General features: G+C 44.7%; 1 protein-coding gene across 1 annotated transcript in view; it reads left to right on the top strand.

Annotated features, from left to right (window-relative positions):
• MTREX (Mtr4 exosome RNA helicase) overlaps positions 1-25,279 on the top strand; it is a 149,493-nt gene that overhangs the window by 94,737 nt on the left and 29,477 nt on the right. Inside the window, exons 16-18 of the mRNA XM_077285025.1 lie at positions 11,970-12,120; positions 19,855-20,027; positions 24,540-24,608. Of these exons, the coding sequence (XP_077141140.1) occupies positions 11,970-12,120; positions 19,855-20,027; positions 24,540-24,608 (393 nt within the window). The remainder of the gene's footprint in view (positions 1-11,969; positions 12,121-19,854; positions 20,028-24,539; positions 24,609-25,279) is intronic.

Raw genomic sequence — 25,279 nt, 5'->3', positions numbered from 1 at the left:
GATCTTCCTGCCTGGTCAGCAGGGTGGGCAGAGTACGAACGTGAGATCTTCCTGCCTGGTCAGCAGGGTGGGCAGAGTACGAACGTGTGGGATCTTCCTGCCTGGACAGCAGGGTGGGCAGAGCGCGAACGTGTGAGATCTTCCTGCCTGGACAGCAGGGTGGCAGAGTACGAACGTGTGAGATCTTCCTGCCTGGACAGCAGGGTGGCAGAGTACGAACGTGTGAGATCTTCCTGCCTGGACAGCAGGGTGGGCAGAGAACGGACGTGAGATCTTTCTGCCTGGACAGCAGTGTGGGCAGAGCATTAACGTGTGCACTTCATCTCCAGAAAGCCGTATGTGATCCTACCATTGTATGGTCGGTAATGGTGTATACAGAATGCCCTAATGTGCTGCTCTTCCCTGTTATGTTTATTAGAGGACTCGTCACCAGATAGAAAAACATCACTTTTTACTCCTATTTTATTCCCACTGCTCCTCGAGAATTCAGTTTTTTTTTGTTTTTTTTCTAAATCCACTATAGGGTTTTATGTAGTGATGATTTTAATTATCTTTCCTAAGGGGGTTAATAATTTAGACACCCCACAACTTCCCCAGGGATTTATGTGAAACACAACTATTTTGGTGACAACCATAATCATCAGCACTGAATGAAAAGGCCCCAATATCTCTGGAACTGTATAAAATAAAAATGGAATTTTTCATGGTAAAAACATAAAAAATGAGATAAAAACTGTTGACTTTCACCTCAGTGTCTTTATCTCTTTATAGGTGTCTGTCACCTTTTTTGCTTTTTGTTATCTGAGAGCAGTATGCTGAAGGGGAAGAGACACTGATTCCAGCAATGTGTCACTTACTGGGCTGCTTGGTGGAGTTTTGATAAAATTCCTTTTTTCTCTGAATGCTGAGCCCTGTGTAACCCTGCCCACACCATTGATTAGCAGCTCTCTGTGTACACTGTGCATAGGCAGAAAGCTGTCAATTGGTGATGGGGCGTGGTGACACAGAGCAGGAGGACTACATGGCAAGAGACATCTAGTCCTTTGGTGATAATCTCATCCTGATAATACATTTATTTTTATTGAAACTACAAATGGCAGCCCATTAGGTAACACACCACAGGAATCAGGGTCTCTTCCCCTACATTATGCTGATCTTAAATGATAGAGCAAAAATCTGCTGGCAGATCCCTTTCAAAGGGTGTACCCGGAGTTCAAGGGGGGTTATTTCAAGCGAACAATGCTTAGGAGTGAGCACCCCACTCCTCAGCTTCCTTCTTGCTGTGGCTTGAAGGCTCTCGTATTGGTTATTGCTTTATTGTATCTCTGTGGTTTGTAAGAGGATGCTGGCAGACTGATAATTTCAGCATCTAAGCCAGCCCCCTTCTATATCTATATATCCTGGAAGGAGACAAGCTTAGCGTTTGAAATGAGCAGTCAGCTTGTACTCTTCACAAACAGCACAAGTCACGTGCCAACACAAGATATGTAGTTGAGCACAAGCCTAAGAGCGGCAGCTGAGACCCGGGATGAAGCTTGTAGCGGCGAAACAAGGCACTTTGCATAATGGAAATATTAGTAAACTATACATCTTATTATTTATTTGGGCGGTTCCTGTGTTCTACAGGACAAGATCTTCTCCTTCACTGCCAGGATGTTTGGTTGGGGGTACTATTGCTGCCAGCAGAGACAACGTTACCTCTGCCACATCGAGCTTTAGAGCAGAGCTCACAAGCTCAACAGTAACGAGCTTGTAAGCAAAGTTATAAAGTCAATGGGTGTGAGAGAAAACGGCCGGCACATAGTCCATCTGTATGCTGTCCGATTTTTACAGATACATTACCATTCTGTAGCATAGAACACTGTGAATAATTGAAGAATAATAGTTGGAGAGAGAAAAAACGCATTGCACACGGATACTATGTGAGAAAAATAACATTGTACTCACAACAACACACGTCCGACTTATCTGGATCAACATCGGATCTATGTTTTATACTGATGAGTGCGAGGCCTTAAAAGGATTAGAAAAACATTGGAACTTTTGTTCCCAAACAGCGCCACCCCTGTCCCACAGGTTGTGTGTGGTACTGCCACTCTGCTTCAGTGTGCAGTTGTTTTTGGAAGAAGGCGGCTGTCTATCTCTTCCTAATCTTGTAAAACCCCTTTGATGCAGGTGGATTTAGCAGACCCTTTGTCCTACATGGTATTCCTTGCTGATGGTCTAGTAGCTGATTTATCTGTAGCACAGTTCTAATTGACGTAAAATGCGTCTCATCGTGTTCTGAGTGTCATTTTCCTCTATGATGATTGAGCCATTGACACGGATATGACTTAACAGCCGAATGTCAAAATGAAAACTTTCAGTTTGCTGAACTCTCTATATAAAGTAGAATTTCCCCTTTAATAAACGGCGCACGCACTTTAGCAGCGTTGACGTTGATCTGCTATTGAAGTCCATGTGCGGTGAGCGGTTATCGCTTTCAGATGTGTGGATGGATGCCTCTTACATTCAGTTTTAGGACATGTTTTTTAATTTTACGGGCTTGCATCTACTTTTGTGTTATATCTGCTCATTCTCTTTTTGTTTTTTTTTGTTTTTTCCTTTTTTTTTTTTCGTTTTGAAGAAAAAATCCATCTGACCTTTTTATGTTTCTTAGAAGCTGTCAGGTATAGATTATGCTTCCTCGGTGTCATGTGAAACAAGCGCAAGATCTGGAAAAACTGAGCAGGTTTATGATGGATTATGCCAGAGCGTCTCAGTTCTCGGACTTCCTCTCAATAATGGAAAGATCACTTGATGCCAAGCTGTAGGAGGCGAAAGTGCAGCGGCAGCAGGGCCGAGAGCAGGCGCACTGCGGGTGTTTTTTTTTTCCCCCCCAGTGAACAAGGGAGACCTGGATAAAATACATCAAAATCAATATCGTATGTTGGGGCTCTAAAGGGACCTCCATTTTTGACAATTCCTAAGTAGGGTCCTTTGACCTAAAGCTGAAAACAGTGTCCCCAGGGGAAACAAAGCCATACACCGTGTCTGATCATGGGATGTCTGACAGGGCAGGTCCTCCACAGCAGGAGATCCTCATATCAATGGACTATCTGCTGACTAAGGCCTCTTTCACACTTCCGTCGGTACGGGTCCGTCGCAATGCTTCGGGCCGAGGTACCGACGCACGTTGTGAATTTTTTGCAAGACGTGGGCAGTGGATGCAGTTTTTCGACGCATCCGCTGCCCATTCTGCAGTCCGGGGAGGAGGGGGCGGAGTTTCGGCCGCGCATGCGCGGTCGAAAATGGCAGACACGACAGACAAAAAAACATTACATTTAACGTTTTTTGTGACAACGGTCCGCCAAAACACGACAGATCCGTCGCACGATGGACGTGGCAATCCATCGCGATCCGTCGCTAATACAAGTTTATGGGCAAAAAACGCATCCTGCAAGCACATTTGCAGGATCCGTTTTTTGCCCTAAACAACGGATTGCAAAAAAGTTAGTGTGAAAGTAGCCTATGGCCTCTTTCACACTTCTGTCTTTTCTGATCCGTTGCAATGCGTCGTTTTGGGAAAAAAACTGATCCTGCAAATGTGCCCGCAGGATCCGTTTTTTTCCCATAGACTTGTATTAGCGACGGATGGCCACACGTCACATCCGTCGTGCGACGGATCCGTCGTGTTTTGGTGGACCGTCGTCTGGAAAAAACGTTCAAACGTTTTTTGTCTGTGTCGGGAAAACGTATCCTGACGGATCCTGCGGCATACGTCGTTGACTAGAATGCAAGCCTATGGACGCAGGATCCGTCGTGACATGTCGTATGACGGAATCCAGTGCTGGAATCCGTTTTTTTACACTGAGCATGCTCAGAATCAGGAATTTGTAGGCAATTGGCCAGACAGGCCCCAAATCTATATAAACCTGGCCTGGGGTGTCACCCCCAAATGTGCCAGCAAGACTCCTGCCAGCCTGAAGACAGCCAGCCAGTCTTTTTCATGTGTATAGAATTTGCATGTATATAAGGGACTGTGTGGGCTCATCTTGTATAGCAGAAGCTATATGGGGCTTGTGCTGTATATAAGAGGCTACTTGGGGCACATGCTGTATATTGGAGGCTGCGTGGGGCACATCTATATATATAATTGTCTAAGGGGTACTTCCGTCTTTCTGTCGGCAACTTCCGTCACAGATATTCATTCGCTGATTGGTCTCGCCAGCTGCCTGTCATGGCTGCCGCGACCAATCAGCGACGGGCACAGTCCGATTAGTCCCTCCCTACTCCCCTGCAGTCAGTGCCGGCCGGCCGCTCCATACTCCCTGCAGTCACCGCTCACACAGGGTTAATGCCAGTGGTAACGGACCGCGTTATGCCGCGGGTTACGCACTCCGTTACCGCCGCTATTAACCCTGTGTGACCAAGTTTTTACTATTGATGTTGCCTATGCAGCCTCAATAGTAAAAACATCTAATGTTAAAAATAATTAAAAAAAAATAACAAATCATTATATACTCACTTTCCGACGCTCCGGTGACCGGTCCATGCAAGCGGCAGGTACCGGTGCTAAGGTTGGTGTGCGACAAGGACCTGCCATGACGTCACGGTCATGTCACCGCGACGTCATCACAGGGCCTGCGCGAGAAGGACCTGCCATGACGTCAGTCATGTGATCGCGATGTCATCGCAGGCCCTGCGCGCCTGTGCGAGAAGGATCTGCCGTGACGTCACGATCATCACACCCTCGGACAGGAAGCTGCTGCCTGAACCGAACACAGGCGACAGAACTACAAGGGGCCCCTCGGAAGGTGAGTATATCTTTATTTTTTATTTTTTAACCTGTGACATACGTGGCTGGGCAATATACTACGTGGCTCTTTGCTGTATACTACGTCGCTGTGCAATATACTACGTGGCTCTGTGCTGTATACTACGTCACTGGGCAATATACTATGTGGCTGGGCAATATACTACATCACTGGGCAATATACTACGTCACTGGGCAATATACTACATCACTGGGCAATATACTACGTGGGCTGTGCAATATACTACGTAACTGGGCAATATACTACGTGGCTGTATACTACGTCGCTGTGCAATATACTACGTGGCTCTGCTGTATACTACGTAACTGGGAAATATACTACGTGGCTGTGCAATATACTACGTAACTGGGCAATATACTATGTGGCTGTGCAATATACTACGTAACTGGCCAATATACTACGTGGCTGTGCAATATACTACGTCACTGGGCAATATACTACGTCACTGGGCAATATACTACGTGGACATGCATATTCTAGAATACCCGATGCGTTAGAATCGGGTCACCATCTAGTGCTGTATATAAGAGGCTACATGGGTTGGGTCTCATGCTTTGTATAAGAGGCTACATGGGGCACATGCTGTATATCGGAGGCTACGTGAGACAAGTTCTGTATATCGGACGCTACTTGTGGCACATGCTGTAAATCTGAGGCTGAGACTCATCTGGTATATAGGAGGCTACGTGGGGGCTGTGTGTGTGGGCCCTTATGGCGTATAGGAGGGTTGTGTGTGGGCCCTCATGGTGTATAGGGGGGCTGTGTGTCAGCCCTTACGGCATATAGGGTGGGTTGTGTGTGGGCCCTTATGGTGTATAGGGGGCTGTGTCAGGGCCCTTATGGCGTATAGGGGGGCTGTGTGGGCCCTTATGGCGTATAGGGGGGCTGTGTGGGCCCTTATGGCGTATAGGGGGGCTGTGTGGGCCCTTATGGCGTATAGGGGGGCTGTGTGGGCCCTTATGGCGTATAGGGGGGCTGTGTGGGCCCTTATGGCGTATAGGGGGGCTGTGTGGGCCCTTATGGCGTATAGGGGGGCTGTGTGGGCCCTTATGGCGTATAGGGGGGCTGTGTGGGCCCTTATGGCGTATAGGGGGGCTGTGTCTGGGCCCTTATGGCGTATAGGGGGGCTGTGTGTGGGCCCTTATGGTGTGTATAGGGGCTGCGTGTGGGCTCGTGGTATATAGGGGTCTGTGTGCGGGCTCATACAGTATGTAGGGGATGTCAGCATACTTCTGCTCAAAATTAAGTCAGGAGATCAAAAAAGGCAGAATCGCAGTATTTTGATCATTTGGAAACAGCTGTACATGACCGCTGACACCCTGCAGTATCTGCCCCTGCCAGTTTTGGAGCAGATCGGGACTGATTAACCCCTCAAATACCGTTGTCAATCACAACAGCTGTATAGTGCTTAAAGGGGGGTTAAAAAGACCCCAATATGGCAGGTTTGACTTTCTGCAATTGTAATTAATTGCTGGTACCGATTGTTGCCATGGTACCCTGAGGTAATGTGATGACCCCAGGGTATGGTGGCCTGTAAGATCCAGCTCATAAGCAGGGTCTCACAGGCTGTGTCGATCACTGACTGCTCTCCTGCACTGCATTACACGAGTACTGCAGTGTAAGAGACCAACGAGCATAGTAAAAAATGATACATGTACCACAGTGAGACTTGAAAAAAGTCAAAATAAAATGTGTAAACATAAAAAATAAAAAAAAATAAAAAACACACAACTCCCAAACAGCCATTTCATCACTAAAAACTTTGTGATAAAACTAAGAGAAACAAAAAAAGTACACATACCGTATATACTCGAGTATAAGCTGAGATTTTCAGCCCACTTTTTTGGGCTGAAAGTGACCCTCTCAGCTTATACTCGAGTCAGTGTCGGTGTGGGGTCGGCGGGTGAGGGGGAGCGGTGGCTGTGATATACTCACCTGTTCCTGGCGCTGTCCCTGCATCTCCGATGGTTTCCGGGCAGCTCTTCCTGTGTTCAGCGGTCACGTGGTACCGCTCATTAAAGTCATGAATATGCACGCATATTCATTACTCTAATGTGCGGTACGTGACCGCTGATGCCGCCGGCTCCCGGAGACCATCCGACAGTGAGACGCTGCCAGGGACCGTGCCGGGAGCAGGTAAGTATATGAGGGGAGGGGGAGCATTGCGCGATAGTCACCTGTCCCCCGTTCCATCGCTGCGTGCTGCTCTGTCTTCCGTCCTCTGGCTGTGACTGTTCAGGTCAGAGGGCGCGATGACGCGATTAGTGTGCGCGCCGCCCTCTGCCTGAACAGTCAGTGCCGAGGACGGAAGACAGAGCAGCGCGCAGCGATGGAACGGGGGACAGGTGACTATCGCAAGTGCCGGGGGCCTGAGCGAAGAGAGGTGAGTATGTGATTTTTTTTTATTTTAATCGCAGCACCAGCAAATGGGGCAAATGTGTGTGCCCCGGGCGCAGCCGGCAGGGGGGCGCAGTCGGGCCGCCTAATTCGGCGGTCCGCAGTGTCTCCCCCGGCGGCTGCATTCTGCTGCCCCCGGTCTGGGAGTCAGCTGTTCTCTGTGCCGACTGTCAAACTGACAGCCGGCACAGAGAAGCTGCAGAGTGCTGGCTCCCAATGTGTGCAGAGGGGGAGGGGAGCCCCTGCAGAGTGGCTGCGGCGGGCAGGGAGAAATCCCTGCAGCTCCGCTGCCCAGCGATCTGTCTTCCTGCTTCCTCTTGCTTCCTCTCACACAGACGCACCGCTGGATGAAGTCATCATTCAGCGGCCGGCTGTGTCAGAGGAAGGCGATGGAGCTGCTGCGGCAGAGCGCGAGGAGAGGTGAGAGGTGTGTGTGTGTATGTGTGTGTGTGGCTCAGTATTGGGTGTGTGTGTGTATCGCGCTGCAGGGGAATGTGCAGAGAAGTGAATGGTGTGTGTGGGGGGAGGAGAGGGCAATGATGGGGCTGACTGGGAGAGAGCAATTATGGGGATGGTGGAGGAGGAGAGGACAATGATGGGGCTGACTGGGGGCATATGTCCTTGGGGGGGTTGCGCCAAAATGAATTCTTGCCACAGGTGCCAGAAACGCTAGATACACCTCTGCATGTGGCCCCTAATGTGCAGAGCATCTCATGTGGCCTTTAATGTGCAGAGCATCTCATGTGGCCTTTAATGTGTGGAGCATCTCATGTGGCCTTTAATGTGTGGAGCATCTCATGTGGCCTTTAATGTGTGGAGCATCTCATGTGGCCTTTAATGTGTGGAGCATCTCATGTGGCCCCTAATGTGTGGAGCATCTCATGGGGCCCCTAATGTGTGGAGCATCTCATGGGGCCCCTAATGTGTGGAGCATCTCATGGGGCCATAATGTGTGGAGCATCTTATGGGGCCATCAACCTTTATGCAGCATTGTATGGGGCAAATGTGTCTATGGAGCATCTTATGGGGCCCTTCATGATCTGTATGGAGCATTATATGGGGCTTCTGATTCAATATGGATATTCAATAACCCGTAACCTACTGATGTCTCAATTAATTTTACTTTTATTGGTATCTATTTTTACTTTTGAAATTTACCGGTAGCTGCTGCATTTTCCACCCTAGGCTTATACTCGAGTCAATAAGTTTTCCCAGTTTTTTGTGGCAAAATTTGGGGGGTCGGCTTATACTCGGGTCGGCTTATACTCGAGTATATACGGTAATTAGTATCGCTGTGTCCAAAATGACCTGATCTCTAAAACTATAAAACTGGCGCACTATTTATTCCATACAGCGAATTAAAAAACAATTATAGAAAATGCACCAAAAATCATTTTTTCATCATACTGACACTGGTTTGATTCATGATGTTGCCTTTTGAAAAACTGAAAAATTTGGGGCTAAAGCAACATTTTAGAGTAAAAATTACCTTTTTTTTCCATTCAACTTTGTGCTAATTCCTGTGTAGCATCTGAAGGGTTAAACATTTTCATGACAGCAGATTTGAAGGGTGCGGTTTTTAAAATGGTATCACTTTTGGGGAATTTCCAGTATATAGGCTCAGAAAAATACATTTAAATTTGAATAGCTCCCTAAAGACACGGAATTTGTAAATTTCTTGAAAAAAATGAAATTGTTACTAAACTCATAACCCTTCTAACATCCTAACAATATAAAATGACGTCTGAAAAATGATGTAAAATAGACATACGGGAAATGTTAACTGGTTTAAGGATATAAAGATTGAAAATTGAACGTTTTACAATTGCAAATTTTTCACAATTTTTGCCAAATTTCCGATATTTTCACAAATGAATGCAAGTCGTGTCAAACAGAGATCCAGCATTATCACCACATAAATGTAAACAAATTCTGGCTATATATATATATATATATATATATATATATATATATATATATATATATATATATATATATATATATATATATATACATACACACACACACACACACACACACACACACGTGTGTGTGTACATATGTTTATATATTATTATTTATATAACAATTATATGTTGATGTTGTTTTTTTTTTTTTTTTGGGGGGGGGGGGGGGGGAGGGTGTATTGTTTTTGTTTTTAGATTTCATTTTCCTCACTTGGAATTTAGTTTTTAGTCATTTTCAGCACAGTATATAGTAAAATGAGTGGCATCGCTCAAAACTTAAACTTGTCATGCAAAAGACAATGAAGGAAAAAAAAAAAAAGGTTGCGGCTCTGGAAAGAAGGGGAGAAAAAACAAAACCACAAAGCTGAAAATATAAGGAGTTAAAGGGAAGCTTCACCTACATTTGTCTTCTGGGAGGCCCTATATGTGCAAGAAATCTTGAATTCTCTGACTTTTAGGAACTTGGCCATTTAATTTAAAGGCTCATAACAATAATATACCGTGTTCGGGGCTGATTCTTTTAGGTGAATGATAGTTACATAAACCTCTTAAATTATTCCATTCTCCATAAAATACCTATGTTGTAGCATGCTTTCTTAGAACTGGCATTGTTCTTCTGTTGCCCATCCTGGAGATGTCAGTGGAACGATCATCAGAGATTATGCTTGGTGTTTCAAAAAAAAAAAAAAAAAAAAAAAAAAAAGCTAACTGACCCCATCTTTTTTATTGAAGCACCTAATGAGCGTGTGTAAAGGTCATTGTGAAGGGAGGAGGAGTAGGAGCTGTGACATCCCATATTGTGATTGGTGGGTCCTGTGTATAGAAGTGGTATCTGTTGTTATCCTTTCTTGTGGAAGACTCACTTCCAGCCCCAATGCAGAATTATTGCATTTTTTCCTCTAGCGCATTGTCTGCTGCGGTTCCTATACAGGACATACACCTGCCAGTCAGAGGTCAAAAGAACACACTTTTGGCCTGATACATGGGGACTTAAATGGAGGTTAAACGAGTTCTCCAGAGCTTTTACCAACTTATATGTCCAGCTAAGTGCAGAAATGCTGCGCCCTCCCAGGCAGGCAGTAATCGGCCATCTTGTAGGATATATTTGTCTTCTCACTTTCTCTCTCCATTCTGCTACTGATCAGTGAGACCTGATAAATGTGGACGCAGGCACTTTGTGCTTGGCTCCAAATGCTAAATAGTAAAGCAAAAATAAAAATTGACTTGTGTATCCTAAAACCAGAGCAGCTGGGGCGTTTGATGTCCTGACCTCGTCATCTGCTCTGTACATGTCAGGGAAACATATGTTTCCTGTTGATGAAAAATGGAGCAGTTACGGTGTTGCATCCACGAGACTGTCTGTCACAGTATAGCTTGGTGCCATAGAATCATAGAATGTTAGAGTTGGAAGGGTCCTCGTGTCCAACCCCCTGCTCAAGGCTGGATTCACTAAATCATCCCAGACAGATGTCTGCCCAGCCTCTGTTTGAAGACTTCCATTGAAGGAGAACTCGCCACGTCACGTGGCAGCCTGTTCTACTCATTGATCACCCTCACTGTCAAAAGTTTTTTCTAATATCTAATCTGTGTCTCCTCCCATTCAGTTTAATCCCATTGCTTCTAGTCTTTCCTTGTGCAAATGAGAATAAAGATGATCCTTCTACAATGTGACAGCCCTTGAGATATTTGTAGACCGCTATTAAGTCTCCTCTCAGTCTTCTTTTTTGGAAGCTAAACATTCCCAGATCCTGTAAACGTTCCTCATAGGACATGGTTTGCAGATGGGTCACAATTCTGGTCGCTCTTCTCTGAACTTGCTCCAGTTTGTTGATGTCTTTTTTAAAATGTGGTGCCCAAAACTGGACACAGTATTCCAGATGAGGCCTGACCAAAGAGGAGTAGAGGGCAATAATGACTTCACGTGATCTAGACTGCATGCTTCTGTTAATACATCCCAGAATTGTATTTGCTCTTTTTGCTGCTGCAACACGCTGTTGACTCGTGTTCAGTCTGTGATCTATTAGTATACCTAAGTCTTTTTCACATGTGCTGTTGCTTAGCCCTATTCCTCCCATTCTGTATATGCTTTTTTCATTTTTATTGCCCAGATGTAATACTTTGAAGAACAGTGGATATGAGGGGAGTGCGGCGCTCTGAGGGGAGTGCGGCGCTCTGAGGGGAGTGCGGCGCTCTGAGGGGAGTGCGGCGCTCTGAGGGGAGTGCGGCGCTCTGAGGGGAGTGCGGCGCTCTGAGGGGAGTGCGGCGCTCTGAGGGGAGTGCGGCGCTCTGAGGGGAGTCCGCTGGGCAGTCTCTTCCAGGCCATCTCTGTTTAAGTGATCATTTTTTCTGTCTACACACATAATTAGGGTAGGCTGAATCTCCTGACTGGTTCCCTGTAATCTGGCGTTTAGTAATTCAGAATTGTCTTATTCAATCTTCTATTTACTTTAATAGAAATGTAACGGTAGCGGAGGCCCAACGTTCCTGTAGTATCAGTGCAGCACTGCGGGGTGTCAGCCCTTTACAGTAACCACAGGGAATGGTCAGAGAAATATGTAATATGTAATAGGTAATACAGTCTGACAAATGTGATGGAGCAACAGGGGAGCTGCGTAGAAATCCTTCTCTGTGTATCTGTGCCTCTACCAGTGCAATGAAGCTGTCAGCATATCGTCCTTACTCTGTTATCCTTGTCCCAGTCTACACTGCAAAGCAGGACTAGAAACCTGTAGAATCTGGGAGACAATAATTTTTTCCATACTTATCGTTTGTTTTTCCCTTTTCTCAGGGATCAGCTGATCCACTTAACAGTGCGTTCCACCTCACATACAACATGGTGCTGAACCTGCTACGTGTGGAGGAAATTAACCCCGAATACATGCTGGAGAAGTCCTTCTATCAGTTCCAGCACTACAGAGCCATTCCTGGAGTAGCAGAAAGTAAGTGAACCTTCTCTGTCCGAGCACCGCTTTATAATGGGGCGTCGACTTACTGAGAAGTAGAAATGCAGCATCTTGCAAATATCCTATTTAAAGAAGTTGTTCACTACTTGACATCCGCTTTTGAATGCACCCAGTGTGCAATATAAAATAAGGAAGTTAATGTCCTGTAGTAGACAACTCCCTTTTAAAGGGAATCTGTCATCAGATGTGTATGACATACGGGCAGAGACCCTGATTCCAGCGATAAGTCACTTATTGGGCTTCTTTGTGTAATTGTGATAAAATCACTGTTTTCTTGTCTGCAGATCTACCAGTTCCCTGAATGCTGAGCTATGCATAGCCCCCGCCCACACCTCTGATTAACAGCTTTGTGCACACTGTGCATAGGCAGAAAGCTGCCAATCAGTGGTGGGGGAGGGGCTGTACCGAGTTGATGAATATGGAGGACTATACGGCAACAGGTTTACTAGTCCTCTAGTGATCTCCTGTTGAAAGAAGTGATTTTTTTTTTTTTAATTATAAATTGCAGCAGGCAGCTCAGTAAGTGACACACTGCTGGAATCAGATGTATTTATTTATTCATCTTACTTTTCATTTATTTTACACATTGTGCCGCTCCACCCATCCCCAACATAAGTCATAAATCACCTCTGGAGTGAGATTTCAGTTTTAATTATTATTTTTCTCCTATTTCCCTTGTAACTGGGGCTGGAATATTAACTGGGGTATATGTAACTAGGGTTGGAAAGTATTCAGACCCCTTTACATTTTTCACTCTTTTTCATTGCAGCCATTTGGTAAATTCAAAAAAGTTCATTTTTTCTCATTAATGTTCACTCTACACCCCATCTTGACTGAAAAAAACCCCCAGAAATGTAGAAATTTTTGCAAATGTATTAACCCCTTAATCCCATATGACGTACTATACCGTCGAGGTGGGGTGGGCCTTAATTCCCGGTGACGGTATAGTACGTCATACGCGATCGGCCGCGCTCACGGGGAGAGCGCGGCCGATCGCAGCCGGGTGTCGGCTGCATATCGCAGCTGACATCCGGCACTATGTGCCAGGAGCGGTCACGGACCGCCCCCGGCACATTAACCCCCGGCACACCGCGATCAAACATGATCGCGGTGTACCGGCGGTACAGGGAAGCATCGCGCAGGGAGGGGGCTCCCTGCGTGCTTCCCTGAGACGATCGGTACAAGGTGATGTACTCACCTCGTACCGAACGTCTTCTCCCTGCAGGCCCCGGATCCAAAATGGCCGAGGGGCTGTATCCGAGTCCTGCAGGGAGCACTTCCGGGTCGGAGCAGGCTGCAGATGAAAGCTGCAGCCTGCTCCGATGAAAGTATGATCGCAGATCTGATAGAGTGCTGTGCACACTATCAGATCTGCGATCTGTGATGTCCCCCCCTGGGACAAAGTAAAAAAGTAAAAAAAAAAATGTCCACATGTGTAAAAAAAAAAATAAAAAAAATTCCTAAATAAATAATAATAAAAAAAAAAATATTATTCCCATAAATACATTTCTTTATCTAAAAAAAACAAACAAAAACAATAAAAGTACACGTATTTAGTATCGTCGCGTCCGTAACGACCCAACCTATAAAACTGGCCCACTAGTTAACCCCTTCAGTAAACACCGTAAGAAAAAAAAAAAAAAAACGAGGCAAAAAACAACGCTTTATTACCATACCGCCGAACAAAAAGTGGAATAACACGCGATCAAAAAGACGGATATAAATAAACATGTTACCGCTGAAAACGTCATCTTGTCCCGCAAAAAACGAGCCGCCATACAGCATCATCAGCAAAAAAATAAAAAAGTTATAGTCCTCAGAATAAAGCGATGCCAAAATAATTATTTTTTCTATAAAATAGTTTTTATCGTATAAAAGAGTCAAAACATAAAAAAATGATATAAATGAGGTATCGCTGTAATCGTACTGACCCGACGAATAAAACTGCTTTATCAATTTTACCAAGCGCAGAACGGTATAAACGCCTCTCCCAAAAGAAATTCATGAATAGCTGGTTTTTGGTTATTCTGCCTCACAAAAATCGGAATAAAAAGTGATAAAAAATGGTCACGTGTCCGAAAATGTTACCAATAAAAACGTCAACTCGTCCCGCAAAAAACAAGACCTCACATGACTCTGTGGACCAAAATGTGGAAAAATTATAGGTCTCAAAATGTGGAGACGCAAAAACTTTTTTGCTATAAAAAGCGTCTTTTAGTCTGGTTTCACACTTGCGTTTTTATCTGCATGCGTTTTTTAAAAAAACCGCATGTGTGAAAAAATGCATGTAAACGCGGTAAAACGCATGCGTTTTTATAGAAAAACACAAGAAAACAAGAAAAAAACAAAAAACCCTAACCCTACCCCTAACCCTACCCCTAACCTGAAATACGTGGCACTGAAATACGTGGCACTGAAATATACGTTTATATACGTATATACGTATATAAGTGCCACGATATTTCAGTGGCCACGCACGTATATAAGTGCCACGTATTTAAGTGCCACGTATTTAAGTGCCACGTATTTAAGTGCCACGTATTTAAGTGCCACGTATTTAAGTGCCACGTATTTAAGTGCCACGTATTTAAGTGCCACGTATTTAAGTGCCACGTATTTAAGTGCCACGTATTTAAGTGCCACGTATTTAAGTGCCACGTATTTAAGTGCCACGTATTTAAGTGCCACGTATTTAAGTGCCACGTATTTAAGTGCCACGTATTTAAGTGCCACGTATTTACGTGCCACGTATTTACGTGCCACGTATTTACGTGCCACGTATTTTTCAGTGCCTGAAATACGTGGCACTGAAATACGTGGCACTGAAATATCGTGGCACTGAAATATCGTGGCACTGAAATATCGTGGCACTGAAGTATTTACGTGCCACGTATTTTTCAGTGCCTGAAATACGTGGCACTGAAATATTGTGGCACTGAAATATTGTGGCACTGAAATATCGTGGCACTTAAATACGTGGCACTTAAATACGTGGCACTTAAATACGTGGCACTTAAATACGTGGCACTTATGACTGTCAGAAAATGTTCAGTAAACGGTTAGGGGTAGGGTTTCAGGTAGAATTGGGGAGTTTCCACTGTTCAGGCACATCAGGGGCTCTCCAAACGCGACATGGCGTCCAATCTCAATTCCAGCCAATTCTGCGTTGAAAAAGTAAAACAGTGCTCCTTCCCTTCCGAGCTCTCCCGTGCGTCCAAAAAGGGGTTTACCCCAACATATGGGGTATCAGCGTACTAGGGACAAATTGAACAACAACTTCTAGGGTCCAAGTTCTCTTGTTATCCTTGGGAAAATAAAAATTTGGGGGGCTAAAAATCATTTTTGTGGGAAAAAAAATATGTTTTATTTTCACGGCTCTGCGTTGTAAACTGTAGTGAAACACTTGGGGGTTCAAAGTTCTCACAACACATCTAGATAAGTTCCTTGGGAGGTCTAGTTTCCAATATGGGGTCACTTGTGGGGGGTTTGTACTATTTGGGTACATCAGGGGCTCTGCAAATGCAACGTGACGCCTGCAGACCAATCCATTTAAGTCTGCATTCCAAATGGCGCTCCTTCCCTTCCGAGCTCTGTCATGCGCCCAAACAGTGGTTCCCCCCCACATAGGGGGTATCAGCGTACTCAGGACAAATTGGACAACAACTTTTAGGGTCCAATTTATCCTGATACCCTTGTGAAAATACAAAACTGGGGGCTAAATTTCATTTTTGTGAAAAAAAAAAATAATTTTTATTTTCACGGCTCTGCATTATAAACTTCTGTAAAGCACTTGTTGGGTCAAAGTGCTCACCACACATCTAGATAAGTTCCTTAGGGGGTCTACTTTCCAAAATGGTGTCACTTGTTAGGGGTTTCAATGTTTAGGCACATCAAGGGCTCTCTAAATGCAACATGGCGTCCCATCTCAATTCCAGTCAATTTTGCATTGAAAAGTCAAATGGCGCTCCTTCCCTTCCGAGCTCTGCCCTGCGCCCAAACAATGGTTTACACCCACATATGGGGTATCAGCGTACTCAGGACAAATTGCACAACAATTTTTGGGGTCCAATTTCTTCTCTCACCCTTGGGAAAATAAAAAATTGGGGGTGAAAAGATAATTTTTGTGAAAAAATATGATTTTTTATTTTTACGGCTCTGCATTATAAACTTCTGTAAAGCACTTGTTGGGTCAAAGTGCTCACCACACATCTAGATAAGTTCCTTAGGGGGTCTACTTTCCAAAATGGTGTCACTTGTGGGGGGTTTCAATGTTTAGGCACATCAGGGGCTCTCCAAATGCAACATGGCGTCCCATCTCAATTCCAGTCAATTTTGCATTGAAAAGTCAAATGGCGCTCCTTTGCTTCCAAGCTCTGCCATGCGCCCAAACTGTGGTTTTACCCCCACATATGGGGTATCAGCGTACTCAGGACAAATTGTACAACAACTTTTGGGGTCTATTTTCTCCTGTTACCCTTGGTAAAATAAAACAAATTGGAGCTGAAATAAATTTTGTGTGAAAAAAAGTTAAATGTTCATTTTTATTTAAACATTCCAAAAATTCCTGTGAAACACCTGAAGGGTTAATAAACTTCTTGAAAGTGGTTTTGAGTACCTTGAGGGGTGCAGTTTTTAGAATGGTGTCACACTTGGGTATTTTCTATCATATAGACCCGTCAAAATGACTTCAAATGAGATGTGGTCCCTAAAAAAAAATGGTGTTGTAAAAATGAGATATTGCTGGTCAACTTTTAACCCTTATAACTCCGTCACAAAAAAAAATTTTGGTTCCAAAATTGTGCTGATGTAAAGTAGACATGTGGGAAATGTTATTTATTAAGTATTTTGTGTGACATATGTCTGTGATTTAAGGGCATAAAAATTCAAAGTTGGAAAATTGCGAAATTTTCAAAATTTTCGCCAAATATTCGTTTTTTTCACAAATAAAAGCAAGTTATATCGAAGAAATTTTACCACTAACATGAAGTACAATATGTCACGAGAAAACAATGTCAGAATCGCCAAGATCCGTTGAAGCGTTCCAGAGTTATAACCTCATAAAGGGACAGTGGTCAGAATTGTAAAAATTGGCCCGGTCATTAACGTGCAAACCACCCTCGGGGCTTAAGGGGTTAAAAAAGAAAAACTGAAATATCGCTTGGTCATAAGTATTCAGACCCTTTGCTCAGTATTGAGTAGAATCACCTTTTGAGCTAGTACAGCCATGAGTCTTCTTGGGAATGATGCAACAAGTTTTTCACCCCTGGATTTGGGGATCCTCTGCCATTCTTCCTTGCAGATCCTCTCCAGTTCCGTCAGGTTGGATGGCGAACGTTGGTGGACAGCCATTTTCAGGTCTCTCCAGAGATGCTCAATTGGGTTTAGGTCAGGGCTCTGGCTGGGCCAGTCAGGAATGGTCACAGAGTTGGTCTGAAGCCACTCCTTTGTTATTTTAGTTGTGTGCTTAGAGTCATTGTCTTGTTGGAAGGTGAACCTTCGGCCAAGTCTGACGTCCAGAGCACTCTGGAAGAGGTTTTCATCCAGGATATCTCGAGTCCTTGGCCACATTCATGTTTCATTCAATGGCAAACAGTCGTCCTGTCCCTGCAGCTGAAAAACAACCCATAGCATGATGCTGCCACCACCATGTTTCACTGTTGGGATTGTATTGGGCAGGTGATGAGCAGTGCCTGGTTTTCTCCACAAATACCGGTTAGAATTATCACCAAAAAGGTCTATATTCGTCTCATCAGACCAGAGAATCTTATTTCTCATAGTCTGGGAGTCCTTTATGTGTTTTTTTTAGCAAACTCTGTGTGGGCTTTCATATGTCTTGCACTGAGGAGAAGCTTCCGTCGGGCCACTCTGCCTTAAAGACCTGACTGGTGGAGGGCTGCAGTGATAGATGACTTTGTGGAACTTTCTCCCATCTCTGTACTGCATCTCTAGAGCTCAGCCACAGTGATCTTGAGGTTCTTCTTTACCTCTCACCAAGGCTCTTCTCCCACGATTGCTCAGTTTGGCTGGACGGCCAGGTCTAGGAAGACTTCTGGTGGTCCCAAACTTCTTCCATTTAAGGATTATTGAGGCCACTATGCTCTTAGGAACCTTGAGTACTGCAGAACTTTTGTAACCTTGGCCAGATGTGTGCCTTGCCACAATTCTGTCTCTGAGCACCTTGGCCAGTTCCTTTGACCTCATGATTCTCATTTGGTCTGACATGCTCTGTGAGCTGTGAGGTCTTATATAGATGTGTGTGCCTTTACAAATCAAGTCCTGTCAGTTTATTTATACACAGCTGGCCTCCAATGAAGGTGTAGAACCATCTCAAGGAGGATCACAAGGAAATGGACAGCATGTGACTTAAATATGAGTGTCTGAGCACAGGGTCTGAATACTTATGACCATGTGATATTTCAGTTTTTCTTTTTATTAAATTTGCAAAAACTTATACATTTGTTTTTTTCAGTCAAGATGAGGTGCAGAGTGTACATTAATGAGAAGAAATGAACTTTGTTTTTAATATACCAAATGGCTGCAGTTAGTGATGAGCAAGTATACTTGTTGCTCGGGTTTTCCGAGCATGCTCGGATATTCTACGAGTATTTCGGCATACACTGAGATATCGCTTCTGTCGACGCAGCTGCATGATTTGCAGTTGCTGGACAGCCTGAATACATATGGGGATTCCCTAACAAACAGGCATTGCTCACATGTATTCAGGCTGTCCAGCAATCGCAAATCATGCAGCTGCGTCAGTCTCCAAGCACGCCAAAATACTCGGAGGATACCCGAGCATGCTCGGGAAAACCCGTACAACAAGTATACTCGCTCATCACTAGCTGCAATGAAACAGAGTGAAAAATGTAAAGGGGTCTGAATACTTTCCGTACCCACTGTATGTTACTGGGGCTGGTATATTATCTGGGGTGTATGTAACTGGGGCTGGTATATTATCTGGGGTGTATGTAACTGGGGCTGGTATATTATCTGGGGTATATGTTACTGGGGCTGGTATATTATGTGGGCCTGATATGTGTAACTGGGGCCGGTATATTATCTGTGGTATATGTTACTGGGGCTGGTATATTATCTGGGGTATATGTTACTGGGGCTGGTATATTATCTGGGGTATATATGTTACTGGGGCTGGTACATTATCTGGGGTATATGTTACTGGGGCTGGTACATTATCTGGGGTATATGTTACTGGGGCTGGTATATTAGCACCAGTTACAAGGGGAATGCTGCCTCCTGTCTGCATTGCTGTCCAGGCCTCCTGTGACCCTGCAGCTCCTACTCCCTCTTTGTTCCCGGCGATCACATGACTGCTGTCTATGGAGGAGGAAGAGCCGTCAGGTCTTCCCATTCCTGTGGACACACAGCTTGTTTAGATGGAGAAGGCACAGATGGTATAAAAACGTTTCGGCCTTCTCTATGGGTGTTCCAGCTGTCTCTGACACCCAGGTCCCTGCTCCCGCTGCTACTCGATAGCTGCATCACTGCAGAGTGTGAGTGGGACCACACAAAAGACGTTTTGTTTTTTTTAACCTTGTAATTTTCACTGGTGCCTAGGATCAGGGGCTGCTCAGCAGTATTGCGCTACTTCTGGATGGCCGCTATACCATATGTAACGCTGCGCTAGCTGCTCACGTCGGCCGTGTTTCCAGTGTTATTCCTGACCTTGTCCCCATCGTCCGCCCCTTGCAGAGGTGAAGAAGCTGGAGGAGCAGTATAACAGTATTCAGATTACTAATGAGGAAAGCGTCGTGACCTATTACAAAGTTCGCCAGCAGCTCGCTAAGCTCGCCAAGGAGATCGAAGAGTATGTCCACAAGCCCAAGTATTGCCTCCCATTCCTGCAGCCAGGCCGGCTGGTTAAGGTAAAAATGTAGACTTATGTTTTATTTTTCCCCCTGTGTATTTTGCCTATATGTCGAGGTCACAATCGATATACATTGTCAATGTGTCCAGCTGCTGAACCCCCTCCAATTGTAGGGCTAATGGTGGGTTTACATTACTTATCTGCCCATCAGCTACTTGTTTAGGCGGACAGCCCACATTAAACATGCAGAGATGATGATCAGTAATGTATTGTTCTCTGCTCTACAGCACATCCAACAATGTGCTGCCGAGAGCAGTGATGATTTTTTTTTTTCCAAGCAAATCTAAAGTTCTTTTCACCCTACAAACAAGTTTTTTGCTCATTCGTTGGGTGTTTGGCAGCCTGTAAGCGCTACACAATTACCATGCAGATGAGTGCTCCTAGGAATGTATATGCTCCTCCTGTCTGACCATATGGTGAGAGCTCTGCTGCCACCAGCCATCTTTCCTAAGACCAACCGCACATTTACACTCTAGTCTGCCTGGTTTCAATGGAAAAGGTGAGTAACCAGCTGTCACCTTCCTCTGTTGCTGTTCAAGTCAAGTTGCCCCGATTCTTATTTTCTGACCCTTGCAACTTTTAAAGTTTGCAGTCCCCCATAAACATTAGATGGTTCTATTCCAGTGCATTTAGATCTACACCCATATGTGTATGGCCATCTTACAGGAGAACTCTACATCTGACCAACCACCACACTTGTTTCTCGGACCCCCACCACCACTTATTGACATTTGAAAGCAATATATTTTTTTAATATAATATTTTTATTTTAGTTTTTTCCTTGGCATCAGAATATATCCTTTGATATTGCACAATGAAATATTTGTTTTGCATCATTGGGAATCCATTAGCAGAATGCTGACTATAATTGCCAGCCATTGTTGAGGAGTCTCCTAATGATGTGACTCTGAATTTGCTTTTAAATGCAACATTTATGACTGCACCAGTATACTGCATGCAAAGCGCTCTGCTCCTGGTGTGCCGATGCGCCATTGTTCCTCTGCATCTTGTTTCACACATTCACCCGCTGTACAAAGAGCTGTAACAGAGCGCCAATCATACGGGAAACTGTAACACAGCGCCAATCATGCGGGAAACTGTAACACAGCGCCAATCATACGGGAAACTGTAACACAGTGCCAATCATATAGGAAACTGTAACACCGCGCCAATCATATGAGAAACTGTAACACCGCGCCAATCATACGGGAAACTGTAACATTGCGCCAATCATACGGGAAACTGTAACACCGCGCCAATCGTACGGGAAACTGTAACACCGCACCAATCATACGGGAAACTGTAACACCGCGCCAATCATACGGGAAACTGTAACACAGAGCCAATCCTACGGGAAACTGTAACACAGCGCCAATCCTACGGGAAACTGTAACACAGCTCCAATCCTACGGGAAGCTAACACAGCGCCAATCATACGGGAAACTGTAACACAGCGCCAATCATACGGGAAACTGTAACACAGCGCCAATCATACGGGAAACTAACACAGCGCCAATCCTACGGGAAACTGTAACACAGCGCCAATCCTACGGGAAACTGTAACACAGCACCAATCATATAGGAAACTGTAACACAGCACCAATCATATAGGAAACTGTAACACAGCGCCAATCATGCGGGAAACTGTAACAGCTTCAATCATATGGGAAACTAACACAGCGCCAATCCTACGGTAAACTGTAACACAGCGCCAATTCTACGGGAAACTGTAACACAGCGCCAATCATACGGGAAACTGTAACACAGCACCAATCATATGGGAAAGTGTAACACAGCGCCAATCATATGGGAAAGTGTAACACAGCGCCAATCATACGGGAAAGTGTAACACCGCGCCAATCATACGGGAGAGTGTAACACCGCGCCAATCATACGGGAAAGTGTAACATCGCGCCAATCATACGGGAAACTGTAACACCGCGCCAATCATACGGGAAACTGTAACTCCGCGCCAATCATACGGGAAACTGTAACATAGCGCCAATCATACGGGAAACTAACACAGCGTCAATCATACGGGAAACTGTAACATAGCGCCAATCATACGGGAAACTGTAACATAGCGCCAATCATTCGTGAAACTGTAACACAGCGCCAATCATACGGGAAACTGTAACATAGCGCCAATCATACGGGAAACTAACACAGCGTCAATCATACGGGAAACTAACACAGCGCCAATCATACGGGAAACTGTAACACAGCGCCAATCATATGGGAAACTGTAACACAGCGCCAATCATACGGGAAACTGTAACACAGCGCCAATCATACGGGAAAAGGTAACAGCGCCAATCATATGGAAAACCGTCGGCTGGGGTCCAGGTCTCTCACCACAGGTAAGCCATATGATCACACATGCACTTTATATTTAAACTATGTAGCTCTGCATCTTTTACTTCTTTATGCTCTGCATTAAGTTTTTTGTGCATTTGAACTCTATTTTTCAAGGACAACTTGTGCAATAGCCTCCCATTATATGATCCTCATTAGGACGTTAGGTGATTGTTGGCAGCTGTGTTGCCATAGACTCCCGTGCACATGCACTTTATATATTCCTATCGGGACAAACTATGCAATGAGCCTTAATATATTCATATATCTAAATTTTGGATTAGTTGTATTACTATATTTATGGTTCTTATGAGCGAGTCCACATTCTAATAATTGGATTTTCATATTATAATTAGCAGACAATGAATACTCTCTATAGTGTGCATAATTTATTTTGCTTCACATGGTGACTGAATACCCCTCTTATCCTGCTTGGTTAGCTATACTCTGATTAATGACATTAATATTGTATTTTGTATAGTGTTGAGCGATACCGTCCGATACTTGAAAGTATCGGCCGATACCGGCAAAGTATCGGATCCAATCCGATACCGATACCCGATACCAATACAAGTCAATGGGACTCATGTATCGGACGGTATCCCTGATGGTTCCCAGGGTCTGAAGGAGAGGAAACTCTCCTTCAGGCCCTGGGAACCATATTAATGTGTAAAAGAAAGAATTAAAATAAAAAATATTGCTATACTCACCTCTCCGACGCAGCCTGCACCTTACCGAGGGAAGCGGCAGCGTTCTTTGTTTAAAATTCGCGCTTTTCTTTCCTTTACGTGAAGTCCCGGCTTGTGATTGGTCGCGTGCCGCCCATGTGGCCGGGACGCAACCAATCACAGCAAGCCGTGACGTAATTTCAGGTCCTTCAGGATTTTAAAATTACGTTCCAGCGTTGTGATTGGTTGCGTCGCAGTCACATGGGCGACGCAACCAATCACAGCAAGCCGTGACGTAATTTCAGGTCCTTCAGGATTTTAAAATTACGTCCCGGCTTTGTGATTGGTTGCGTCGCGGTCAACCAATCACAAGCCGGGAGGCTGGACACGCGCGCATTTTAAAATGCGCGCTTGTCCAACCTCCCGTGACGTCCCGGCTTGTGATTGGTTGCTTCGCGGTCAACCAATCACAAGCCGGGAGGCTGGACACGCGCGCATTTTAAAATGCGCGCTTGTCCAGCCTCCCGGCTTGTGATTGGTTGATCGTGACGCAACCAATCACAAGCCGGGACGTCACGGGAGTCTGGACAAGCGCGCATTTTAAAATGCGCGCGTGTCCAGCCTCCCGGCTTGTGATTGGTTGATCGCGACGCAACCAATCACAAGCCGGGACGTCACGGGAGGCTGGACAAGCGCGCATTTTAAACAAAGAACGCTGCCGCTTCCCTCGGTAAGGTGCAGGCTGCGTCGGAGAGGGGAGTATAGCAATATTTTTTATTTTAATTCTCTCTTTTACACATTTTTACATTAATGTTGTTTCGATACCGATACCCGATACCACAAAAGTATCGGATCTCGGTATCGGAATTCCGATACCCGCAAGTATCGGCCGATACCTGCGGTATCGGAATGCTCAACACTAATTTTGTATAATAAAGGTACCATTTTTCCATAAGATACTCTGGATTTGATCTCTTTTGTATTTAGAGGTTCTTTTCTTTTGTGATATGTTTGATGTAGAGTTGGATTTATTTATTTTTTATGATCTAGAAAGGTTTTTTTGTGTCTCAGATAACTAACACTGCGCTAAACATACAAGTAGGACTGTCACTAAGCGATGAAGACAACATACACTGGCAGGAGTGCCCGCTTTCGTTGTTCTGCGGGGCATTTCACACTGCTATGTGCAGATCTGTCCTCGGGCCAAGCAGCTGCTGCCCAGGCATTTTCACAATAAATGCTGTCACCGTCTTTCTCTGGCAGTTGGGGACAATTTTATGACTTTTCCATTAGTCATTTTGACGTCTTCACAGGTTTTGACAGAAGATTTCGTAATGAGCGGCTTAATTGCTTCTCAGGCCCGTATTAAACACATGATCTTGCGTTTCACCCCATTGCCCCCTGCAGATATGATTTAGAGGATCTGTTCTCTGATCGGTCATGTGGAAGCTGTAACAAATGAGCTCTTAATCTCCGTTCTTTTATAGGTTAAGAATGAGGAAGACGACTTTGGATGGGGTGTCGTGGTCAACTTTTCCAAAAAGTCAAATGTTAAGGTGCACTGTGTGTTGTCAGACTTATTACTGAATGGTCTTGTTTATACTTATACACATAATGAAGGTTTCTCCCCTATTTTCACGAGTTGCCAAAGGAGAGGGATCGTCTGTGCTCTAGTCGGACAAACAATTCTTTAAAAGCTGTCATACAAGTAAAAAAAAAAAAAACCCTCAGGGTATGTGCACACGTTGCGGATTGTCTGCGGATCCGCAGCTTTTTTTGCAGTGCAGAAACGCTGCAGATCCGCAATTGATTTACAGTACAATGTAAATCAATGAGAAAAAAAAAGTGCTGTGCACACTTTTCAGAAAATCTGCTGCGGTTTAAAAGAAGTAGCATGTCACTTCTTTTTTGTGAACCTGCAGCATTTTTGTACCCACTCCATTATAGAAAACCGCAGGGGTAAAAACTGCAGCAAATTTGCAAGAAAACCGCAGCAAAAACGCACAAAAAAACGCTGCGGAACCGCACAATAACCGCAGGTGCGTTTTCTGCCAGGAGAGACAGAATCCGCACCAGAAATTCCTAAGCCTAATCCGCAACGTGTGCACATACCCTTAGGGTATGTGCACACGATGCAGAATTAGTGCAGAATTAGTGCAGAACTGCACTGTGATGTACAGTACAATGTAAATCAATGTGAAAAAAAAAAGCTGTGCACATGGTGCAG

The sequence above is a fragment of the Ranitomeya variabilis genome, chromosome 1 (genome assembly GCF_051348905.1).
Source record: "Ranitomeya variabilis isolate aRanVar5 chromosome 1, aRanVar5.hap1, whole genome shotgun sequence".
NCBI classification, from domain to species: domain Eukaryota; kingdom Metazoa; phylum Chordata; class Amphibia; order Anura; family Dendrobatidae; genus Ranitomeya; species Ranitomeya variabilis.
The sequence above is the reverse complement of the archived record's forward strand: the minus strand, read 5'-3'. Positions and strand labels throughout refer to the sequence as shown.